General features: G+C 50.3%; 2 protein-coding genes across 2 annotated transcripts; both read right to left on the bottom strand.

The window, feature by feature from the left end:
- Window positions 1-1,014: 1,014 nt before the first annotated feature.
- Rbp3 (retinol binding protein 3) lies at window positions 1,015-9,821 on the bottom strand. Its single transcript, XM_057770009.1, has 4 exons — window positions 6,771-9,821; window positions 4,828-5,018; window positions 2,788-2,930; window positions 1,015-1,337 (listed from the first exon to the last, which is right to left on the bottom strand). The coding sequence occupies exons 1-4, from the start codon at window positions 9,819-9,821 to the stop codon at window positions 1,015-1,017; spliced, it is 3,708 nt and encodes a 1,235-aa protein (XP_057625992.1).
- A 6,766-nt stretch (window positions 9,822-16,587) lies between these two features.
- Gdf2 (growth differentiation factor 2) lies at window positions 16,588-20,798 on the bottom strand. Its single transcript, XM_057770973.1, has 2 exons — window positions 20,456-20,798; window positions 16,588-17,531 (listed from the first exon to the last, which is right to left on the bottom strand). Exons 1-2 carry the CDS (start codon window positions 20,796-20,798, stop codon window positions 16,588-16,590), a joined length of 1,287 nt encoding a protein of 428 aa, XP_057626956.1.
- Between the last annotated feature and the right edge of the window lie 402 nt (window positions 20,799-21,200).

The following is a 21,200-nucleotide window of genomic DNA, read 5'->3' as shown; positions in this document are numbered from 1 at the left end:
GTCAGTTCAAGCGTGTCCCTTGAAGTTTGGTTGCTGTACTCGTAAATTTTTGCTGTTTGGTTGGGAGGTCAGGGTTCCATTATCTTCGGAAAGCTCTGCCACTTTATCAGGGCCTGGCCAGTTATAGCTTAACCTTCCCAGATGCCAGGGCTAAACAATACAGGTGTGTGGTCCAGTTTTTTTAAAAAATTATATTATCTTTAAATTAGTTTACAAAGTAGTAGGAGCAAGTTGTATGGATCCCAGGGCACCAGCCAGAGGCTTTGCTCCCAACACCACCTCTGGGCCCTAGAGCTCTTGGCTTTAGGTAGGGTGTCTGGGGGCTGCAGCTGGGGGGGGGCAGTATAGACTTGCACCGTTATCCTGCCATTCAGATGTGATGACTGCACACCCAAGACCACGGAGCAGATGGGAACAAAGGTGACTGTGTTTGGTGGGTCAAGACATAACCACAGGGTCGTGGGGGAGGGGTGGGATGCATAAGGAAGGGCTCTAGCCTCACAAGCCACGAGCTGCAGGTGGCCGCTGAGTACCAGAAACACAGAGATATGCAACAGCCCCAAACGACACACCACAGTTGAAAGATCACATAGAAGCCATCTACTCGCCACCAGTGTTATTCTCCAATAGTCTCAAGAGGGTATTGTGGATATAGGAAGTCAGGTAAATGACACAGATGGGCTCAGACTTAGGGTGGTTTGATTTGGGATATTACTCTACCATAGGCTTGTTTGGGTATTAAAAGCATCTTGACTCAGTGATATTATCTATTAAGGAGGAACTTACAGGGGATAGTGCCGTCTGAAGTTAAAGAATAGCTGAAACGTTGGAAAGCATCAAGCACTTCTTTCCTTGGCTTCTTGAAAAGATGGCTACTATAGAAAGCTACTCTCACGTGCGCTTTACATCTGTGGCTCATGATAGGCTCATGCTAGAGCCTCAGCAGTGACCCAGAGGACCTGCCATTGCAACTCCGGCCATGGAGACCCTTCTTGGGGACCCTCAGTTTCTGCTTCACACTCCCAGGGCCCGCTGGAGGGTCTCCTTGGCTCTCGTAAGGGCCACTTCTGAAGGAACAATCACATCAGGTGTCACACCCACCCCTTCCCACGAGCTGCCATCCGCGGCACCCACAGAGCGAGCTGTGGGGATGGTGATGTAGAGGTGGGTGTCATCCACGTGGTAGGTCTGTGGTGGCTGGCAGCCTCCACTGGTTACTTCACCAATGACCAATGCCCGGCCCAGCCTCTTCATGATGTAAGTGAATTCCTCAGCGGCACCAGCTGTCACACCACTCGTGAGGATGGCCACATTTTTCTTGGAGCCGTAGCGTTCACCTGGAGGACAGAGGTCCTTCAGCATGGGAGCAAATCAACACCCTACCTTTTCTGCACTATCCAGATGAGACGAAGAGGACCACAGGGTTAGTCTTGTTCTTTTGTGTCAATATGTGGGCCGCTGGCCTCAGGCTGCCTCTGTGATTCAGGCAAGGAAGGCTTGCCTTTTCCTGAGCTTTTGGCATGCAGCTGTGTCCTGAGTAATGGTACCCACAACTCTAATCTGAGAGTGTCTTTGCTTTGGGCCCCAAGAAGAGCAACGTTTATTACTTCATTGTTTGGTGGTTGTTTGAAACTTTTGAGTAGCTATGTTAACAAGTATAAAAGTAAACAAACAAAATTAACTTTAATCATGATTTGATTAGACAATATGTCAAAGATACATTTATTTCAAATGAAATCATTGCGTTGAAGCACAGGGGTTCAGCTCTCTGCTTCTCCCTACCCACTTCTCCTTTTAGGGCTTCCCCTATCCTTTCTCTCATTTCTGAAACAGCTTTTCTAAATCTGGTGCGGATGTTACCATGAAAATCCATCTCAGTAAGGATTTATTGAGGGTCTTATCTATTGAGGGTCACATTTAGGGTCTTAGTGGCAGAAGGTGGCTGATGGGTTCTGTATCAGACCCCCCAGAGTTCTAGAATTTTTAAATCTGACGTTATCCTAACCTTCTGGTTTTGAATATCTGTTTAAATTTAGAATTCACCTGATTCTGATTGTTTTTCTCCTTGAGAATTTTCAATGTTATTGGATAAATCCTGGAAGCTATGGTGACAAAACACTTATGTAATGAGAAAGTGTAGCAATGAAACTGGCCAGGTACATCTCTTATGGCCTCTTGGGGGTGGGAATGCAGGGTCCACACAGGGCCCTTGATTCTGCATGCTGGGCAGAGGGAGGGAGGCCATTCGCCAAGAAACATGGTTTTGAGAGTCAGGGGTCTATGAAATCCAGGGGTGTTTCTGCTGCTTTGGATGTTCTCGGGCCCAGACAAGTAAAGGAAGGCCTGTTAGAATCTGCACGTTTCTCCAGGTAGTTGCGATGAGCTGCTACCGAGAGTTCAAATGAGACGAGCTCTGAAAACACCCATTTGATTAGCAAGGTGTGTGTGGGGGGTGTCCTGGTTCTGTATTTTCTACAGGCTGCTAGTACTACTGTCAAGAGTTGGGGACATGCAGGTGTCAAGCAAAGTAACATTCGAATCTTGGCTCTTTCACTTGTCAGCTGAAGGATCCTAGACAAGACATTCAAGCCGTCTAATGCCCACTTTTCTTCTCTAGACATGTGCTCTCAGATCCTGAAGGGTGTCCTGGTATTATGCCCAATGGACCAGAACAGGGACCTTACGATCTGTTATTGTTATTTTTATATACTCTCAAGTTATCTTTCTCTGTTTTTTTTCCAAGAAGGTTTTAGAATGAGAACACAGGGAGAAAAGGACTTCATTTACCTGTGAGCTGAGTGTGGGTCCAGAGTTCGCTGATAGAGTCGTTAGGTCGGCTGTAGATCTTGTCCAGCAGAGTGGGGGGTGACTCATCAAAGAAGTAGGAACACAGGGCTGAGATGGAGGAGGTGGGGCCGCCAATGTTAAACCTGAGGGAAGCAGAGATGCTCTTGGAGGGGTTGGGCTCACAGAGAGGTGCTCGGAGTGCCCTAGAGTTTGGGTCTTTTTAATGTGCAGAAGGATTCTAATTTCAGGACATCTCTGCCCTTTGTCCCTTGTTAATGTAGTTACTCAAGGGGAGCCTTCACAGTTCCATGGTGGCAGGATCCAGGGGATTCCACGGAGCACGAGCCTCTTGAGACTAAAAGAGTCTGTGATCAATTACTTTCAGAAAATACTGGCCTGGTGTGGTGGCTCATACTCTTAATCCCAGCACTTGAGAGGCAGAGGATGGTGGATCTCTGCAAGTTCAAGGCCATCACGCTCTTCACAGTGAGTTCCAAGTCACGTGAGACTACACAGTGAGTCGCTATCTCAAAACAACAATAGCAATAATAACAACAGAAAGACTCAAAAAGAATGAAAAGAAAATACTGGATTTGGAGCCTGCTCATGTATATTTGTGTATTAGAGGCTTTGATGAGTCCTGTAATTAGGAATTTGTTGAAATTGTTTTCCCACATATCAGCCATGCGCTGCCCCTCTGTGCTCATCCATACTGAGTATGAATAGAACACAGAATCCATCAAGAGTAGCAACCCAAGTTACTAGTGACCCTTGATGTAGTAGTAAACTCAAGATTGTGGAAGTACAGAGGGGTGAGTTGCATTCAACCTTGCATGACCCTTGCCTCTCTGGGGATGACAATGCATCAGGAAACTCTTCCAGTGGACACCCAGGAGCCATCGGGGCCCTTGCCCTCAGCATCTGACCCCCAACCCCAGGTCAGAATAGTCTAGGCCAAGGGTGTCTGCAGCTGGCATTTACCTTTAAAAATGAGGAAGATATTTAATTTTTTAAAAAAGCTTGTCCTAGTGGTGGCTCTGGTATTTGTTAAGGTGTCTAAGGAATAAAGTGACCAGCTAAGTTTCTGGGTGTATAGAAAACCTGGCTACAGAAAATGGTCTCCCAGGGAGGAGGCCAGTCTCACCGCGCTTCAGCGCCACCTAGTGACTGTTTATAGGCATGCAAGAGCTGCAATTACAACAGGCGTGGGCAGCTGCTTGAGTCTTTCTCCAGCAGCAGAGAAGTGGAAAAGGTTCCCATGGGAGACAAGCAGCCTAATCTTTCTTGTACTGGCAGGTGGTACCCGGGACATACCCACCAATAGGCCTAGGTCTGGAGGGAGGCCTGAGATGACCACTGTCCGAGGACTCTTCTGCTTAGAAGAGTGGGCTTGGTGATGATGGGGGTCTGTGGGAGGAACTCACCCATAAAACTATTTTTGTTTCTTTCTCTTTTTTTTTTTCCAGAGGCAAAGGGAGGTGAGTGGGTGAAGATGTCCAACAGCCATTTTGTCACCCAAAGCTTTCTTGTTACAACAGTATTTGTTCATTTTCAAGTTGTCTTAGGGACCCTGGCTTTGGGGTGCCCAGGAGAAAGGCTGTCTTGGGAGTGATGCTGCAGATGTACAACCACAGTGGAGGGCTGACAATCAGGATTATAGATTATACAACTTCTCCACCCCCAGAGCTACTGACTTAGGGCTGGCATGGGGCCACGGATCAGCAGTTTTTATCTTTCTTATCCCTGTCCCCCTCATTTGATCTCTTTTGCCTGGCAACAGATGTGGGGTAACTCTTCATCTGAAATACACATTGAGATCACTGAGGAGCTTAAAACATTACCAGTGCTGAGGTCCCTTCAGCTAATAAGATCTGAACCCCTGGGCTAGCTGGCCAGATCCCTGGCAGGCTAGTGGCCTGGTTCCTTTCAGTCCCTTGATTGTGTCGTGGGGTCCCCACACCCTCCACTTTGGCCTGGAGCTCTGCCTGTCTTCAGCCAGTGCCATGGCTCAGCCTGGGAATCACTGCCTCGTGCACTGACCTCATGTCGATGATCAGGGCGTCCGTGTGCACAATCTTTTTCCAAACGTGTTCCACCAGCAGCTCAGAGACCTGGGTGAGCAGCTCACAGTCCCCAAACATGTCGAACCTCAGGTAGCCAATGTTGTCCTCCAGCACGTTTGTGTGGAAAGAAAACTTGATCAGATCTTCAAAGGCTTCCGGGGAAGGGATCTGAAAGAGTGGAAGCCTCGCTTAGATCAGAAGAGCAGTAAAAGCCAGAGCCCAGGAGAATGGTGCCACGGGCTACTGAGGAAGTGGGAAAGAGTTAGTGGTGTCTGGGAGGGTAGCATTGGGATGGGAGCCATGTACGACATCCTGCAGCGAATGCTCAACCTACCAGTCCCTCAGCTGGTGTCTGGAGAGGTATGACGTTCCAGCTTCACTAGACACCCCTTATGTCCCTGAAAACTACCTCCTTTGCTGAGACAGGGAGGGAAGAAATTAGCAATCTTTCTCAGCGGCCTGGCTCTGGGACAGGGACTTCGTAGTCCTCATTACATTTGACAGTCACCCTGTATAGTGACACGGTTATTCTCATCTTTCCAGGACAATTCTGAAGCACAGACAAGGTGACTTAACTTGTCTGAGACCCTCACAGATAGGAACAGGTGAATAAGGAATCCACTCCAAATTCAATCCACTCTTTCACTCTAGGACCCTGGCTTTGATGGAAAAACAAAACAAAACAAATAAACAGGCAAAAAAAAAAAACCGAAACAAAACCCAGGAAACCCCCCCCCCCCGTATGGCTCTACTTGTTCTCCCCCAAATACTGTTGTAAGTTGTAGGACTCAATGACCTAGACAGAGGGAAAGAGGTCTGTGTGGTCGTGACAGTGGCCCAGAGCCCTTCCTTTCCCGTAGCTCTTGTCTGATTTCAGGTGATTGCCCTGCTGTCAGGGCTCCCTGTGGAAAACTGAGTCTTATATCTTTCTGATCTCTGCCTCTAGATGTTTCCATGTGGCAGAAGTCTATGTAGCCCTAGCATGCAAGAGTCCTGACCCCCCACCGTTGGAGGACAGATGCTGAGAGATCCCTTTCACCTGAAGAGGGCTGGTTCTAGGAGGCGTTCCCCACACTTGCCAGGTCCCAGCAGTATCTGCCATGCCCTTACTTCCTCCTTGTCCTCTTCCCGTCCAGTGAGCACCTCCCAGCTAAGCTGTGCATACCCTAGCCCTCCCCTCTGGCCAACACAAAGCCTTGCCTGTTCACTGACCTCACCGCAAAGCCACTGATGAGAGAGTGGGTGGAGAGGTGGTGGGAGAGCTCTTTGATGGAAGGCTTAGGTAGATTGGGGGGGGGGGCTCTGTGAATCCCGTGCAGTTTGGTCTTACCCGGGTCATTTCCCTTTCCACACCCTCCCAGCTGCCACAATCTATTGCATCCATTAGTGCTCCCAGGTACTCTGGTGCTGACTTCCAAGTTTCCTAACTGCTGCCACCTTGCTCCAAACTCCCCATCAAGCCGGTCCTTGGAACAGACAAATATTCACACACCTCACCTCAGGACCAGAATCCGCGTCGCATCTCCATGCTTTACCTCTAAGGACACAGTGCATCCAGGTAACATAAACTTCATACTTTCAGGAAGGGAAAATGCCCTGTTGGAGCCTCAGACAACTTGCCGACTCCCTTTCCCAACACTGATAAACTCAATGAGAACTCTTGTTTTCTACCTGGGTAACGTCAAAAGTCCTTCCACCCCAGCTTTTCACGTTAGATGCGTTATATTCTGTAGGTTGTTCATGGACCGGGAGAGGAGAACAGACAGCACAGTGAAAGGAAGAAAGGACATGGCTAGTAAACACGTAATCACAGAAGCCTGGAGCTACAGTCTTGCAGTGCACATATAGGCACACACACGCTGACAATGGGGACAACTCACTCCCAGGACTGGGCCAGGCCAAGTTTTTCTTGTATCTTACCTGCATGGGCACAATTCCAGGAATGCGATCTTTGGCATCTTCTGGAATGTGTGCTGTCTTTAGGTGTGGGTCCCCAGAGAGCATTTGCAGGTCTGCTCCCAGCATCTCGGCTAAGGCACCTTCTGAAGTCACCCTTGCATACCGGCTCTGCAGATGACTCAGCTTGGCAGCCATCTTGGCCCCCAACTCAGGGGAGGCATAGTTATCTGCCACTAGCTTCCCAGCTGTTTGCAGTACTGTGGGCACCTTGGCACGCAGGGCTACTATGTCCTGGGCTGTGGAAAGGGCCTCACTCATGGGCACAGTGATGTCGGGTTCCACACCAACCAAGTCCCAGGCCTCGCCCGTGGTAGCACTCAGAGCCATCTGGGTAGGCATGGAGGCATATAAGGTGCTGTTGCCCACCTGGTAGATGCCCACAGAGAGTGCCCCTCCGGCTGTGGGCTCTCCGATGACTGTGGCCCGCTGTAGGTCCTGCATGGTATGAGCAAAGGCCTCGGCTGCAGAGCCACTGGTGTGGCTCATGAGGATGTAGAGGTCCTTGTGGGGACCATAGCGTTTCCCAGCAACCAGTGGCAGGGTCCATATCTCTGTGACCCTAGATGTTGCCCTATCAAAAACAGAATAGAGGTGCCGGCCGGGTTCCGCCTCGAAAAAATAGGAGCAGAGCAGGGGCACAGCAGAAGAGTAGCTGCCAGGATTGTAGCGCAGGTCAACAACCAGAGCCGCTGTGTCCACGAGCCTCTGCCACACCAGTCGTACTAGCTGAGGCCCAATGGCCTTCACCGTCTCGAGCTCAGCCATGGCATCGAAACGCAAATAGCCCAGCTGACCCGGCAGCACGTCGGTTTTGAACAGGGCCTCGATGAGATAGGAGAGTTCCTCTGGGGAGGGAACAGCAGGGGGTGGCAGAGGCACCTCCTCGGCCAGCAGCTCACCAGGGCTGTGGAACACCAGCAGGCGATGGTCCTCGGATACCTCCTGCAGGTCGGCTGTGAGCTGCGAGGCCAGTGACTCCAAGTCCACAGCCGTGCGGTAGGCTCCTTGGGCCAGCTTGGAGTGCAGGAGAGCTCTGGCCTTCCCCGCGACCTCTGGCCTGGCATAGTGAGCCTCCAGCAGGCGACCTGTGCCTTCTACCAAGGTACCCAGGCTGCGATGGAAGTCCAGAACCTCCTGAGCTCTCTCTAAGGCCTCTTCGGCCAACACGATGGCATCCGGCACCACACCACCACCCAGCCAGGCCTCGCCGTGGTTGTCGATAAAGGTGAGCACAGGTACCGTGAGTACCAGGCCGCCCTCCGGCGAGTCCAGCAGTGGCACCGTGCAGGTGTGCAGCAGGCTCCCTGCTGTGATTTCACCTACCAGGGTGGCCCAACCCAGGGACTGCATTAGGAAGGCGAACTCCTCAGCAGCGGTAGCCGTCCTATGACTGGTAAGCAGATACACCCCACGCTGGTGGCCGTACCGTTGGCCTAGCAGCTCCCTGTGGCTGAAGTGTTCCTGGGTGACATTGGTGCGGCGGTCATAGGTGGTGAAGAGGCGTATGGGGCCAGCCTCAGGGCCCTGGAAATAGGATAGCAACAGAGGCACGGTAGAGGATGGCCCCCCAGGATTGTGGCGCAAATCCATGATGAGGTGCTCCGTGTCCTGCAGGGGCTCCCACACCTGGCGCAGCACATAAGGGCCCAGTACCCTCAGTGCAGAAGTGTCCGCAAATCTGTCAAAGCGCAGGTAGCCCACGTTGCCCGGCAGCACGGATACCTGAAACACAGAGTCCACTAGGGCCCTCAGAGCAGCTTCTTCCTTGGGCACCTCAGGAGCGGCTTCTGGAGGGTCATTAGGCCCAGTCTCAGGCCTAGAGGAGCTTTCTCTGGGTCCAGTGACTCTCACCAGGAGCCTGGGATCCTCGGATACAGCCTGCAAGCCAGCATTGAGCTTTGTCACCAGGTCTTCCACCGAGACCACAGCCGAGTAGTCCATGCTAGCCAGGCGGTGTAGCAGGCCCGGCACTCGGTCCACCAGTGTGTAATAGTCCTGCAGGGCTTCCTGAAGCCGGAGCACCACCCCTGGGAGGGCTCGGCGCAGGGTGAGGATGGCCAAGGCCTTTTCTAGGGCTTGCTCTGCTGGTATCCCCACGCAGGGCAGCACTCCACTGCCTTCCCATGTCTGACCACCTCCTCCCAAGGGCCCCAGGGACCTGGACACTGGCAGTGTGAGGAAGAAGTTGGACTGGCCTATTCTCAGCTTCTGGAGGTCCAGGGCACCACCCTCCGTCCGCTCGCCCACCACGATGCCCCTGCGCATCTGCTTGAGGATGTAGGCGATGTCCTCAGCCACTCCCCCAGTGTGTCCGCTGGTGAGGACTACCACGTCTTTGTCAGCGCTATATCTCTCCCCTAGGACTTTGGGCAGGGTCCAGATCTCGGTGGTGGTATTGGAGGGGCGATCATAGATGGTATCCACGTGCATGACGGTGTTCCCAGGGTACAAGTAGGAAATGAAATAAGGGATCCCAGAGATGTGCCCACCGGCACAGTCCCGGAGATCGAGCACCATGGAGGAGGTGTCCATGAGCTGCCTCCACATATGGGTCACCAAGAACTCCCCCAGCTCACTCAGTACCTCCTGGCTGGGGAGGTCATCCACTCGTAGGTAACCCACGTTGCCCTCAAGGACTTCATGGTGGATGCTCTTCTGTAGCTGGGCCAGTAGTTCTTCTTGGGTGAGGTTTGTGAGTGTCGGTGCTGGCTGGGGAGCCTCAAGGGTGCTGGGCTCATAGGAGATGAAGAGGCGTGGGTCATTCAAGGAACTCTGCACTCCGGCTGTCAGCACATGGGCCAGCGTCTGAGGGTCGGAGATGCCCAGAATCTCACGACTCTTCATAGCCTGCTCAATGGCTGCTTGCATTCCCATCAGGTTCTCGGGGAAGCAGTAGTTATCCAAGAGGACCTTGGCCAGGTCCAGCACCAGGCTTGACTGGAACAGGTGCTGCATAGGGTCTGCCAGAACACAGAGCAGCGTAGGCAAGACCAGGACCCATTCTCTCATCATTGGGATTCCAGGAGCCCTGGCTCCTGAGTCGGAGCTCCCTTGACTGTGCACAAGACCGGGGTCCTACCCTCACAGCTGCCTTTCTCCCCTGTCCTTCTTAGCAGGCAGACAGAAGGTCTGGGGCTCAACATGGGAGTTAGATGTGAGGCTTCCAGCTCTGGTAAGCCTTTAATCCTGTCTAATTCAAGTGCGTGCACCAGGGCACTAGGAAGAAGAGGCCAGGGTGGTTTGACCCGGAAGGAACATGGCATCTCATCTTGCTGAGCCATGTCTGCACAGAGTGACACAAATAATTGTGTTTATTTTGAGCTCCTGCCATGCACTAGGTCCTGAGCTATGATTTCCACACACTCACAGTGTTTACTAAAGCCTTGCAAATGAGAGTTGTTAATCTACAAATAAATATCATTTTCCCACTACTGTGGGTGACCCACGGCTCTGGACTTAGGTAGATGTAGTCGGAGGTCTGGTTCTGCAGCTGTCTCTTCCATAGATTAGGAAAGCATCTCATTTATTCAGGAGGCTATGTGAGTTATTGGGTAGAATAAATATGAAAGTTTTCACAAAGAATTGCAGTGTCTGGAAGTTACCAATGAGGGCTCCATCACAAATCTGTAACAGGTCCCATATATATTTTGTTGCCAGGGAGTTCAGTAGCTAATTGATCCCACCATTTCAGATGGGGACTGGTGAAAGGCATTGAGAAGAGGCTAGGAAGGCCACCATTATCTCAGTGCCAAGGCTGAGTGTGGGACCGTTGCTGGGCTCAGGAACTGAAGTGTGTCCCTATACCCTGCTTATGCTTCTCGGTACAAATTTGCAACAAGATAAATGAAATGTCTGGATTTCCGTATCCAGTGTGACAAGTGAGTGGAACACGCCCTCAGTAGTTCCAGATCAGATCAGGTTAACTGTGAGATCTAGTGAGCATTGTTCTTTGTGTAAGTAAGGACTCCTGTTGGCAAAGGGTTCGGGGTTCAGCGTCAGTCCAGTGCTTGCAATGAGAAGTGAGTGGTTCTTGGTGGCTCCAAGTCACACAGAGACTACAGGTCATTCTCATTCCTGTGGGAATACACCTGGGAGCCAGTTCCAGATGCGTTGCTATGCACCGCCTTTTCCTCATGAAAGGGTTGTGGATTTTGCTTATGACTTGCCCTGGATATCTAAGAACACCTGCCATGGAGCTCACACCTAGAACCCCTGCTTTGCCTAGCCAGCCTCTTAGCGGGCACGTTCTCTCATTTAGTAGATAACCCTAGGTCAGATTGTAGAGGAGGGTGGGAGTGTACAGACAGGGAATAGCAGTTGGTGCAGTCACTTCCTATGCCCTCTTTCTGGCTTCTTGGATTGTGTCTAGAACACACTGGCCGGGCTCGGTGAACGGCAGATAGCCCCGTGGTGTCAGAAACAGAGAAGGGGGTCTTTGGGATGAGGATGAGAGCGCTTACCCTGCAGGCTGGAAACCCACAAGACAGTTTCTGGAAATCGTTATCTGAAGATGTTTACCAAGGAGTTTACAAAGGCCAAAGAGGTCAGTTCGCTAAAACGAACATATTTTTAGCTCATTAGGATTTGTTTAATACCCAAGGGACATATGGTCTCATCACTCCCCTGTTTGCAGCCAATGGAAACAAGGAAGATTGATTGTCAGAATCAGACCAGGGTGGGAAGACACAGACCTCTCAGCAGGGACTGAGCCTTTGGGAAGCCCCAACTCCAAGCATGCTGTCAGAGTTCCTCTGAGGGTGCGTATCTGTCACTGCTGGAGCCCAAGCTAAGCTTTGGACAGGGAGAAGCAGAGACTATCAGGAACAATGCTGTTATGGGGGAAGCATGTACCGCAAAGACACCCTCCCAGGATAGGAGGCAGAGGGTCCTCGTGTATACAAATGAACAGCTGTCCAGTGTGGACTGGAAAACCACCTACAACCCTTTCCACTACCTGGGGGACATGATACCTTGGCAGGGAGACACGAAATCTGGATTAGGTTATAGACAGAGGTACATCTGTAGAGAGCTATCTGTTAATACATTTGTCTGTTCACCGTCCGACTGTCAATTATTTTAATGCCGGGGCCTTCTTGTCGGTCTTGCGCCATGGTGCCAAAATACCAGACACAGACAAATCAAGAAAGGAAAATCTTACAGTGGTTCATGGTTATGGCTCCATTGCCTTTTGGCTGGTGGCAGAACATCCTAGAAAAGGCTGCTCACCCCATGGTGGACAGGTATGAGGGAGAGAAGGGGGGTCAGGAAGAGGTAGAGAGAGGGAGGAGAGGAAGAAGAAGAGAGGAGAGGAGGGAGAGAGTGGAGGGAGGGAAGGAGGGAGGGAGGGATGGGGAGAGAGAGAGAGAGAGAGAGAGAGAGAGAGAGAGAGAGAGAGAGATTACTTGTAAAACAAAACAACATTACTTACCTAAAACCTTCTTTTGGCGATCAGGAGCCACTTGGAAGTCCCCAAGTTGTGTTTGGTCAGTATTCGGTCACAGCAACAGAGAAATAAGGCAGAGCCCCTTCCCAGGTACTTTCTTCAGGGCTGTCTTGGCATTCTCAAATCTTGCTTCTTCCCCGGAAGCACATGAGCTCACAGTTTCTTGACCTGACTTTAGTTTTTTTTTTTTTTTTAATGACATTATAAAGAAACCAATTACCTACCATCTCGATTATTTCATTTAAAATGGACAAGTGGTCTGGAGAAATGGCTCAGTGGATAAAATTCTTGGCCCGGAAGCATAAGGACTGGAGTTCTGACCCTCAGCACCCACACGGATGTCAGCTGGACATGGTGGCTCACATGTAATTCCAGCTCGTAGGAGGCAGAGGCAGGGTCCCCAGAGCAGGCTAGCTAGCTAGGTTGGTCTAGTCCCTGAACATGGGTATAAGTGAGAGATCCTGCTTCAAGATAAGAGTGATGGACACCTGACACCAACCTTTGGTCTCCACGTGCATGCATAACCCTCCCCACATGCATGCACAACCCTCCCCACATACATGCACACACATGAGAACATGAATACATGCACGTGCATACCACAAACACATAAAATATGGGACGCTTGAGAATGCTCCAAATCCCACATGGCATTTCTGATTATTATTTATTGTCCTTGCTTTATAAACACTTTGACCCAAAACGTGACATAGACAAGAAGGCCCCCCGACTCCCTTCAAATCTGCACACCATTCAACTTATCAGCTATAGCAAAGGGGCTTCTACAGCCCCCCCGCCCCTGTTAAGACGTCCCTATGTTAGGAATTATCAGGACTACAGGAAAATCAAGTCCAAAGGGATGCAGGTGAGAGGATGCTGCAGAGACAGACAGTGGGAACATTTTTCTGAGAGCAGGGATGTGTAGTAGTGGAACAAGTTCATTGTCTGGCGAATAGTAATCTGAGCAGAATGAGTCCAAGGAAAGCTAAGGCAAGCACATGGCTGTCTAGAGCGATCACTTACAAAGCACAGACTGCTATCAAAAGAGAGAGGGGTTCTAAACTTGGTGCTGTCTGATCCAGTGAAAATCACCCGAGGTGTCTCCTTGCTATCCTTGTTAAAGGCTAAGCTGGGACTGTGCAAGGCAGAGAATGGCATGTCTTCCAGCTGTTTCCCATGGGGGTGCCACGTGGCTACAACTGGCTGGTCTTTGAGAGATGGATGGTCTCACTGCCTATGACTCACAGATTGGAGAAACCCTGTGGGCTTCCTTGGTACATATTAGGACAGAGATGACAGGGTCGTCAGACCCCAGGGCAGGTATTCTGCAGGAAAGCACAGATTCTGTCTGCCTAGATTCACGAGGCCTGAGACCACTCCCAGAGATTTGTCTCTCTGTCCATGTGTCTGGCACATTTTCTCAGCATTCTTCAGCTCTCTCCCCTTGTTCTTAGCATAGAGGTAGAGGGTGGCTTCTCCGTGAGCAGTGGAAGGACAGCAATCTCCTTCCATGGCTTCGGCATCTCTACGAACATTGCAGTGACCCCTGTACTATATATAGAAGGTGCTTTAGGAGCTGTGTCCAATATAGCACTGTAGGTGGGTTTACCGACCATGTCAATGACCAGAGAATGGCTGTATTGTGTTTCAACCCATGGTGGTGGGTGAGCAAGTTTTGATAAATTCTATGCAAAAATAACCCAGTGGCATGAAAGCCAGAGACCCATCGTGAGTCTCTCCTTGTATGTTCTGTCCTTGTGTACTGGGCCACATTGGTTTGTCCTGTGACACAGGGCATGTGGCCCTCCAGAAGTAACCAAAGCAAGAGGCTTTGGTCTTCCCTCCAGAGGACCATCAGGGACCCAAGCCAGGAGTCATGTCAGCTTCCAGTGCTGGGTCTTGGAACTGTGTAAAAAATTGCCCTGTGCCTGGCGATGGAGATGCTGAAGACCAGGAAGTGTTTCTGGAAAGGAAAGTCCTCCATGGTGGCTGTGGAGACAGGATCTGAGATGCAAACACATGCAGAGGGGCACCTGCCTAGTGTCCATTTTTTATAATACCAAAGTCAGACTTCATAGTTTTTTGTAAGGGACACCAGACCCAGCTTTGTCTTCTGTGGAGGCCTTGAGTGGGGGAGATGCTCCCCTGAGCCAGGACTGACGCTCTCCAGAGCTGGAACACCCAGTAGGCCAGAGTGGGTGGTACTAGAGCTTGGGATCTCCCTCACATGTGGGTTGTGCAACTAGAAATTGGGGGTGGGAATGGGCAGGACATTGGCCTACGGAAGGAGAACAGGTTGAGCTTGAGAGTAGAGTTAGTCTGGAGAGAAGGGCTTCTGAGCATGGTAGACAAACACTGGCAGAGACACGCATAGGCACTGCGTGGAGATAACCTAAGGTCTTCTGTCTCCTGGAGAGAGACGTTCTGTTCTGATGTGTGTATCTGTGTGTGTTGGGGGGAGAAAAAGTGGGGAAGCTAACTTCTAGTAAACTTCTGTCCACATAGTTGCTCATACCAGCACACACCACACACACACACACACACACACACACACACACACACACACACACACACACAAATGCGTTCGCTGACCCCATTGTGCAGATATCACACATCTTTACCCTGTGGAGGCTCTATGTCCCACCTGCCTGACTCCCAAACCCCAGTTAAAGTGGTGGTGCATCTCCTAGGGGTTAATCAGGAAGGTGGGCAGGGCTGGGGAACTGGAGAGCCCTCAAATCTGACCATTAAGGAAAGACACATACCAGACATTAGACTTGATTTCTAAGTAGTTTTTTTCCTCATGCACAAAGAACCATCAAAAGACATCACCACCCGCCACCATCTGGAAATAACACTGCCATGCCATGCTGCCTGGCATGTCTCAGGCATTTATCTTTTCTTCAGCTCTACCAATAATACTTAATTGTGGTTTGCGTTAAAGCCGTTCATTGATTCCATGTAATTTAATGTAGTTCATTGTTTTAAATTATGTGGGAGCATCGATCAATGAAGTGGTCCAGATCTTCCCAATTCCCTCTGGGCCCTCCCTGGCCAAGGGCATAAGGTTCTTCCTCACCCCATCCAGTCCTATGAACCACCAGGAGAGTCCGGTGAGAGGCTGAGGCACACGAATGGGAACACTGTCCTCCTTGGGGAACACAGTCCTCAAGGAAGCTGGCAGCTGCTGGCAGAGTCCATGGATCAGGTGAACAACAGGACTGTCTTCAGACGCTGGGACACTGCACCACGTAAGGCATCATTTGAATGCAGGTCACCAAGAAAAGCAAATAGGCAAGCTTCAAATAGTTAACCAATTTAGTCCCAACAGATCCTAACCCTGCCTTGTCCTCTGTGGAGTCCCCGGGCAGGAGATGTTCCTGCCTGGGCAGTTGTCCAGAGTAGACCATTTCAGAGGCCCAAGTCATAGGCAGTGTCTCCCGATGGTCCCAGAGTTTGAATAAAGGATTGCAAGTGATCTTACATGACCCCCGAAACACATGAGGACTGCCCTAGTAGTGAAAACAGCTCAGATCACAGCGAGCGTCAGAGGGGAGGTCCTGAACGGCCTGTCTATTCTGTGCTTGCTTGGGGATATTTACTCAGGGGTGGGGTTTGGTCAGACATCACAGGGTGAGCATGGGCATGGAGCAAGCAGATCATACCGGGACACAGCAAGCAGTGGGTGTGGACCTGGCTCAGCCCTGCCTGGCCTCATGCTGGGCCTTCCACATCCAATGACTCCTTCAGTACCCAGTGATCTGTTAAACTGGGGTGCTTCGGAAGGTCCCAGGCTTTAGGGCCCCCACACTCAGGACAGACTCCTATCACCGAGTTATCAAAACTTGCTTGCTGAGTTTTGATCTCCACAACTGACAATCAGAGGTCACAGTGCACATCTCAGTGGGGTGTGGAAAATAACGTGAAACGAAGGATGGAGCCCACCTCTTCCTTTCCTTCCTTCATGTCTCTGCTTCCTGGACCCTAGAACTCCCATGGCTCCATACACATCACTTGCATCTTCTGCTGGTTTCTTCTTATTTTTCTGCTATCCCCCGATCCCTCTTTCTCCAATTTCTTTTTCATCATTTCCTTTCTACCCACTAACCCTTCCGGGGTCTCCTATTCTGCCCACATAACCATATACCCCAGTTAATGTCAATTCAGCAGAGGAGACAAGAGAAGACAAGTCACTGGAGACAAGAAGGGCGAGTGATTCTTTTCCTTCTCCAGGATGGTTTCAGATCATCTTAGCCCCTGTTGTGCCTGGGGGTTGCAGGACCCTATCAGGACCTCTTCCCTGTTCTTCATCCCCACCCCAAGTGGCTGCAGGGACTACCTGCACCCACACTCCGCCACACTCATTCCCTCATAGTGGTACTTGAGGGTTGGCACCCCCATATCATCCTTGTAGAGGATGGAGATGGGACTCAGTTTGGTGGGAACACAGCAGGCTTTGCCCACCTTCGTGGGGAACTTGAGATGCACCAGGGTCTGCACAATGGCATGCTTTGTGGGTGTCACATCATCAGCCAGTGGGAAGAAGCAACCTCCTTTACACTCGTAGGCATCGTATTCCTTGGGTGCGATGATCCAACTGTCCCAGCCTATGTCCTCAAAGTTCACTCTGAGTGATGTCCTCTGGCAGTGGCTGCTGGCCCCAGTGCTCCTCTTCCTTCTAGCTAAGAAAGGTCCCACAGCTGTATGCCCATCTACTTCCTCCTCCTCATGGCTCTCGCCTGCTTCCTGGAAACCACTCCTGGATGTCTTCACAAGCACGGTCTCCTGCTCATGGCCGATCATCTCCTTCAGCTCCAGTCTGGTCTCTTTGGTCCCGTTGCTGCGGTCATTGGAGAAGACGACAAAGAAGGGTAGGTTTTGGGAACCTGGTGGGACGCTGATGTCCAGTGTGTCACAGCCCTTTCTATGGCTCTCCACTGTGACTTCTAACTTATTCTTGTTTGTGGCGGAGTCTGCCCTGACCCATCTCTTCACAGCACTCGATACTTCCAAGGTCTCCCAGCCTTCATCCTGAATGTCCTGAGATACTAAGAAGGTCCTGGTCCCCGAGGCACCATCCCAAGTGTCATCTCCATCCAGAACATCGTAGACAACCATGTTTCCTTCCAGCCCACGAGTGGCGTCCACGTGATTTTGGCAGGAGACATAGAGGCGGAGCTCAGCCCTGGTGATCTGCTCGTGCCGAGGGATGGAGATGTTGAAGAGCAGGATGTGTTTCTGGAAGGGGAAGTCCTCTGTGGCAGCTGCTGATATAGCATCTGAAACGCAAGCACACGCGAGGAGCATCTGTCTGGTGCCCATTTTTATGATACCAACTCCTAACTCTGATTTGCTTTGAGGGACATCCAGGACAATAGATTTTGTCACTGTTGTCTCCACTCTGTGTCAAGAACATTCAGGAAGGTTCTCTTGGAATTATTTTTCCCCAGAAAAAAACAGAGGCAGGTACCTTCAGTTAGGGTTAATAGTATCTACTATCTATTGAGCACCTACTGTGTGCTTGGCGTTGTACTATGAGTTTGGGAGGATCTAGTTATTATCCCAACTTCACACATGTGGAGATCAGTATCCAGAAGTGTTTATTGTTAGAGTACACACAGATAATTAGCAGTCTCATCTAAGGCAGGCCAGGAAATAGATTGTCAGCTTTAGAATGAAGATTCTACAGCCCTGGCTGGGGCCAAAGAAAGTCCATAGTTAGATAAAGTAAAAAAAAAAAAAAATCACAGCATTAGAGTGTTTAAATAATTTGGAATGTGTTAATAGCTTCCTTCAAAAGTGAAAGTGGATTTTTTTTTTTTTTTAAAGAGGAAAAGCATTTCCGTCCCAACAGTTTTGTCATCATGGGCAAAGGTGGGCATTTTTCTCTTAGCCTCCTAATTGTCTAGTTTCCCACTTCCCAGGATGCGGCTTGACCACTGACACTGCCATTTGTGGGTTCCCGCCCACACACCATCACTGGGGAGACACGTTCTGATACACCCAGAGGATGCCCGGAAGTACAGATGTTTCTAAGTCTGGCACACAGTGTTCCTTCTGTATGGCACTCATGCCTGCGATAAAATGCAATGTGTAAACCAGGCACAGTAAGAGCTTCACCATGAGTAAGGAAAAACGAGAATTAAAAATAAAAATCATATCCGTGATGCAAGTCATTTAGAAGTTGTGAGTCACTGTTTTGTGATTTACATTTAATAGTTATGGACCACAATAGAACCTTAGAAACAGGCCTGGGTTCTCTCAGATTAGGGAGACTCCTGTATCCACCACCGTGAGCAGAGACCCATACTGTGCTGAAACCTAGCTAGTGGTCTACAGATAGGAAGTGTCAGTGCTGACTCTGCTCCTAATTAAGCTGGTATTCTTGGGAAGTTTTGAGTTTCTGGGTGCCTCAGTTTTCTCTCTTGTAGAATGGGGCCCATCTTACCTGCTTTTATTAAGGTAGCATATGGGACTTCCAGGCCAGTCATGAGCTAATAGTTGATGTTCAGTTAACACTTCTGTCCCCCTCCCAAGCCCTGCAAGCCCAATGCCTGTGACAAAGCCTGTGGCCTTTATTCAGGCTCTCTGTGGTCTCCTCGCTCAGCATGGACACCCCATTCTGGCTCCTGAATCACATGGCAAAAGCCATGACATATCAGAACAGTGGGAACTGTGCACTGTATTCGTGGCCTGAGGTGATCTTACCGTGGCATACCTCCACAGAGGCCACCAGACCACTGTCAGACATGAGAAATCACATGCTTAGTGGGAAGAGACAGATGTTTCCTAGGTTATGTATGTTTGTATGTGTGCATGCATGCATATTGTATGTTTGTATGTGTGCATGCATGCATATTGTTGCTGTTGCTGCTGCTAGTGTGTGGAATAGATGTGTCAAGGATATATGTGTACGTGGACTGGTGTCTCTGGCTGGGTTACACATTCAAGCCCATGGAATAGGATGATTTAGGCCGCAATAAAAACAAAACAACCACCCCCTCCCCAAAGAAAACCTCATCCTTTCTCTAAAACAGAGATCATAGACAATCCCAGGGGTCTGTGACCTGAAAACTGTATGTTTTTTTAAAAAACGAATCCATATATTTTTTTAAAGAAGTAAGACAAGTTCCCTTGAAACTTCTGTTGGGTAGTCAGAAAGCGCAGCAGCACTTAACACATTTGTCCTTAGACAGGTACACACTCTGCAGGCTGGACTGATCTGGCCAGTACTGGGTGTGCTTCTGAACTGGGGCCCTTGGGCAAATCTCTGGACCAGAAATGGGGAGGCCCCAGGTTCCTGGTCCTTAAGAGTGAGATGCCACAACAGGATAAGGGGAGCTGGTTCTGTGCAGCAAATAGGGCCAGTGTGCCTTACAAGTGTGCCTGGTCTGGCTTCCTCAGTCCTGGAAACCCAGCTTTCTGTCCAGGAACTCATTCTACCCAGATTCTGGAATTCTAGGACTATCAGCTACAGACCTCACCTCCATGTTTATTTTCTAGTCTTTTAAAATCAAGGACACTTGATTTAAAAACATATCGGACAGACAGACACAGACCTACTGTGCTGAGAAAGATTACACCTAAAAAAATAATAAGGATCTCTTCGCATTTTCAAGTCTAGGTTTAAAAAGGATTTTATAAAAGAAACTGGCTTTCCTTTAAAACTTAAAAACAGACAGGCTTATTTCTATTTCTAAGTCTGAAGGGGACAAGAAGGGAGAAAGAGAATCAGGAGGAAGGGAAAGGGAGGAGAAGGAAGGGGAGGAGAGAAGTGGGGGAAGGGGAATAGAGAAAGCAGGAAGGGAAGCAAAGGAGATGGAAGGCAAAATAAATGAGGGCGAAAAGAGGAGGAAAGGAAGGGAGGGGGATAGAAGGAAGCAGAAGCCTGGTATCTTTGATACCTGTTGGCTTAAATGAGGCCATGCCCCAGGGGAGGAGTCAGTCTGTCAATCAGAATCTTCGGTGTTGATGGACAAGTCCCATGATTTGCACAACCCTTTAGGGAAACCACTAAGCACACAGAAATGCTCAACGGAATATTTGCATTTTCACCGTGTTTTAACACTGTGATTCACTTCAGTATAAGCTTGAAGAGCTGCTTGTGGTCGGGGGCCAACCCACCTCGCAGAGCCACTTCGCTGTGGGGGCAGGGTGCCGTATGTCCCACCCCATGGAACCCTGGGGGAATTCCGCACTCTACCTTCCACACTGAAGCTCCGAACGATGTTGGAGGCCGGAGTGGATGACTTGTCGGTCGTGTACCTGTTGTACAGGTCGATCATGTACTGGGGTGGCTCCACTCTGGTTTTGTCCTGGGAGGGGATGCCGCTCAAGTTAAGGCTGCGCAGGAAGTCCACCTTCATGTTCTCCAGGAACATCTTCAAGTCAAAGACACCCTCCTCTCCACCTCCAGACAACCCCAGTGAGCTGCGGGCGTTTCCCCCGGGGGATGGCTGGACCCAGTCCTGCAGCGGCTTCTGGTGTGTGGGACAGACCAGCAGGAACAGCAAGAGCAGGGCCACCCAGAAGGCCCCAGGGGACATCTTGGGCCCTAAGGAGGGGCTGCAGGGCTGTTGTGGTATGTCACCAGGTGCAGCGAGGAGGAGGCCGGGAGGAGCGGGCCCACATTGTCCTGCTGACTGCTTAGCAGGGAGCGGGGCTGGCTCAGGTTCTCCCCAGCAGTCTGAAGGCCTCCAGGCTTCTTATCTGGGTGTGGATGCTATGCTCGGACCTCTTATCTAAGGCAGCTCTCTTTAATGAACACTGTATAAACATCTGAAAAGCACTCGGGCTGGTGGGAAGGACGCGGACTACTGTAAAGGATCGGCATTTCTCCGGGGGGTCATCCACCCTAATTAGGATCTTCGTTCATTTCCTTGCTGGCTTGGTCAGAAGACTCTCCAGGCAGAGGGACACTGGCCCCATCCCCTGGACCACAGGAACAA

This window comes from Chionomys nivalis, chromosome 5 (assembly GCF_950005125.1).
Source record: "Chionomys nivalis chromosome 5, mChiNiv1.1, whole genome shotgun sequence".
NCBI lineage: Eukaryota > Metazoa > Chordata > Mammalia > Rodentia > Cricetidae > Chionomys > Chionomys nivalis.
This window is presented reverse-complemented; position numbering and strand designations above follow the sequence as displayed.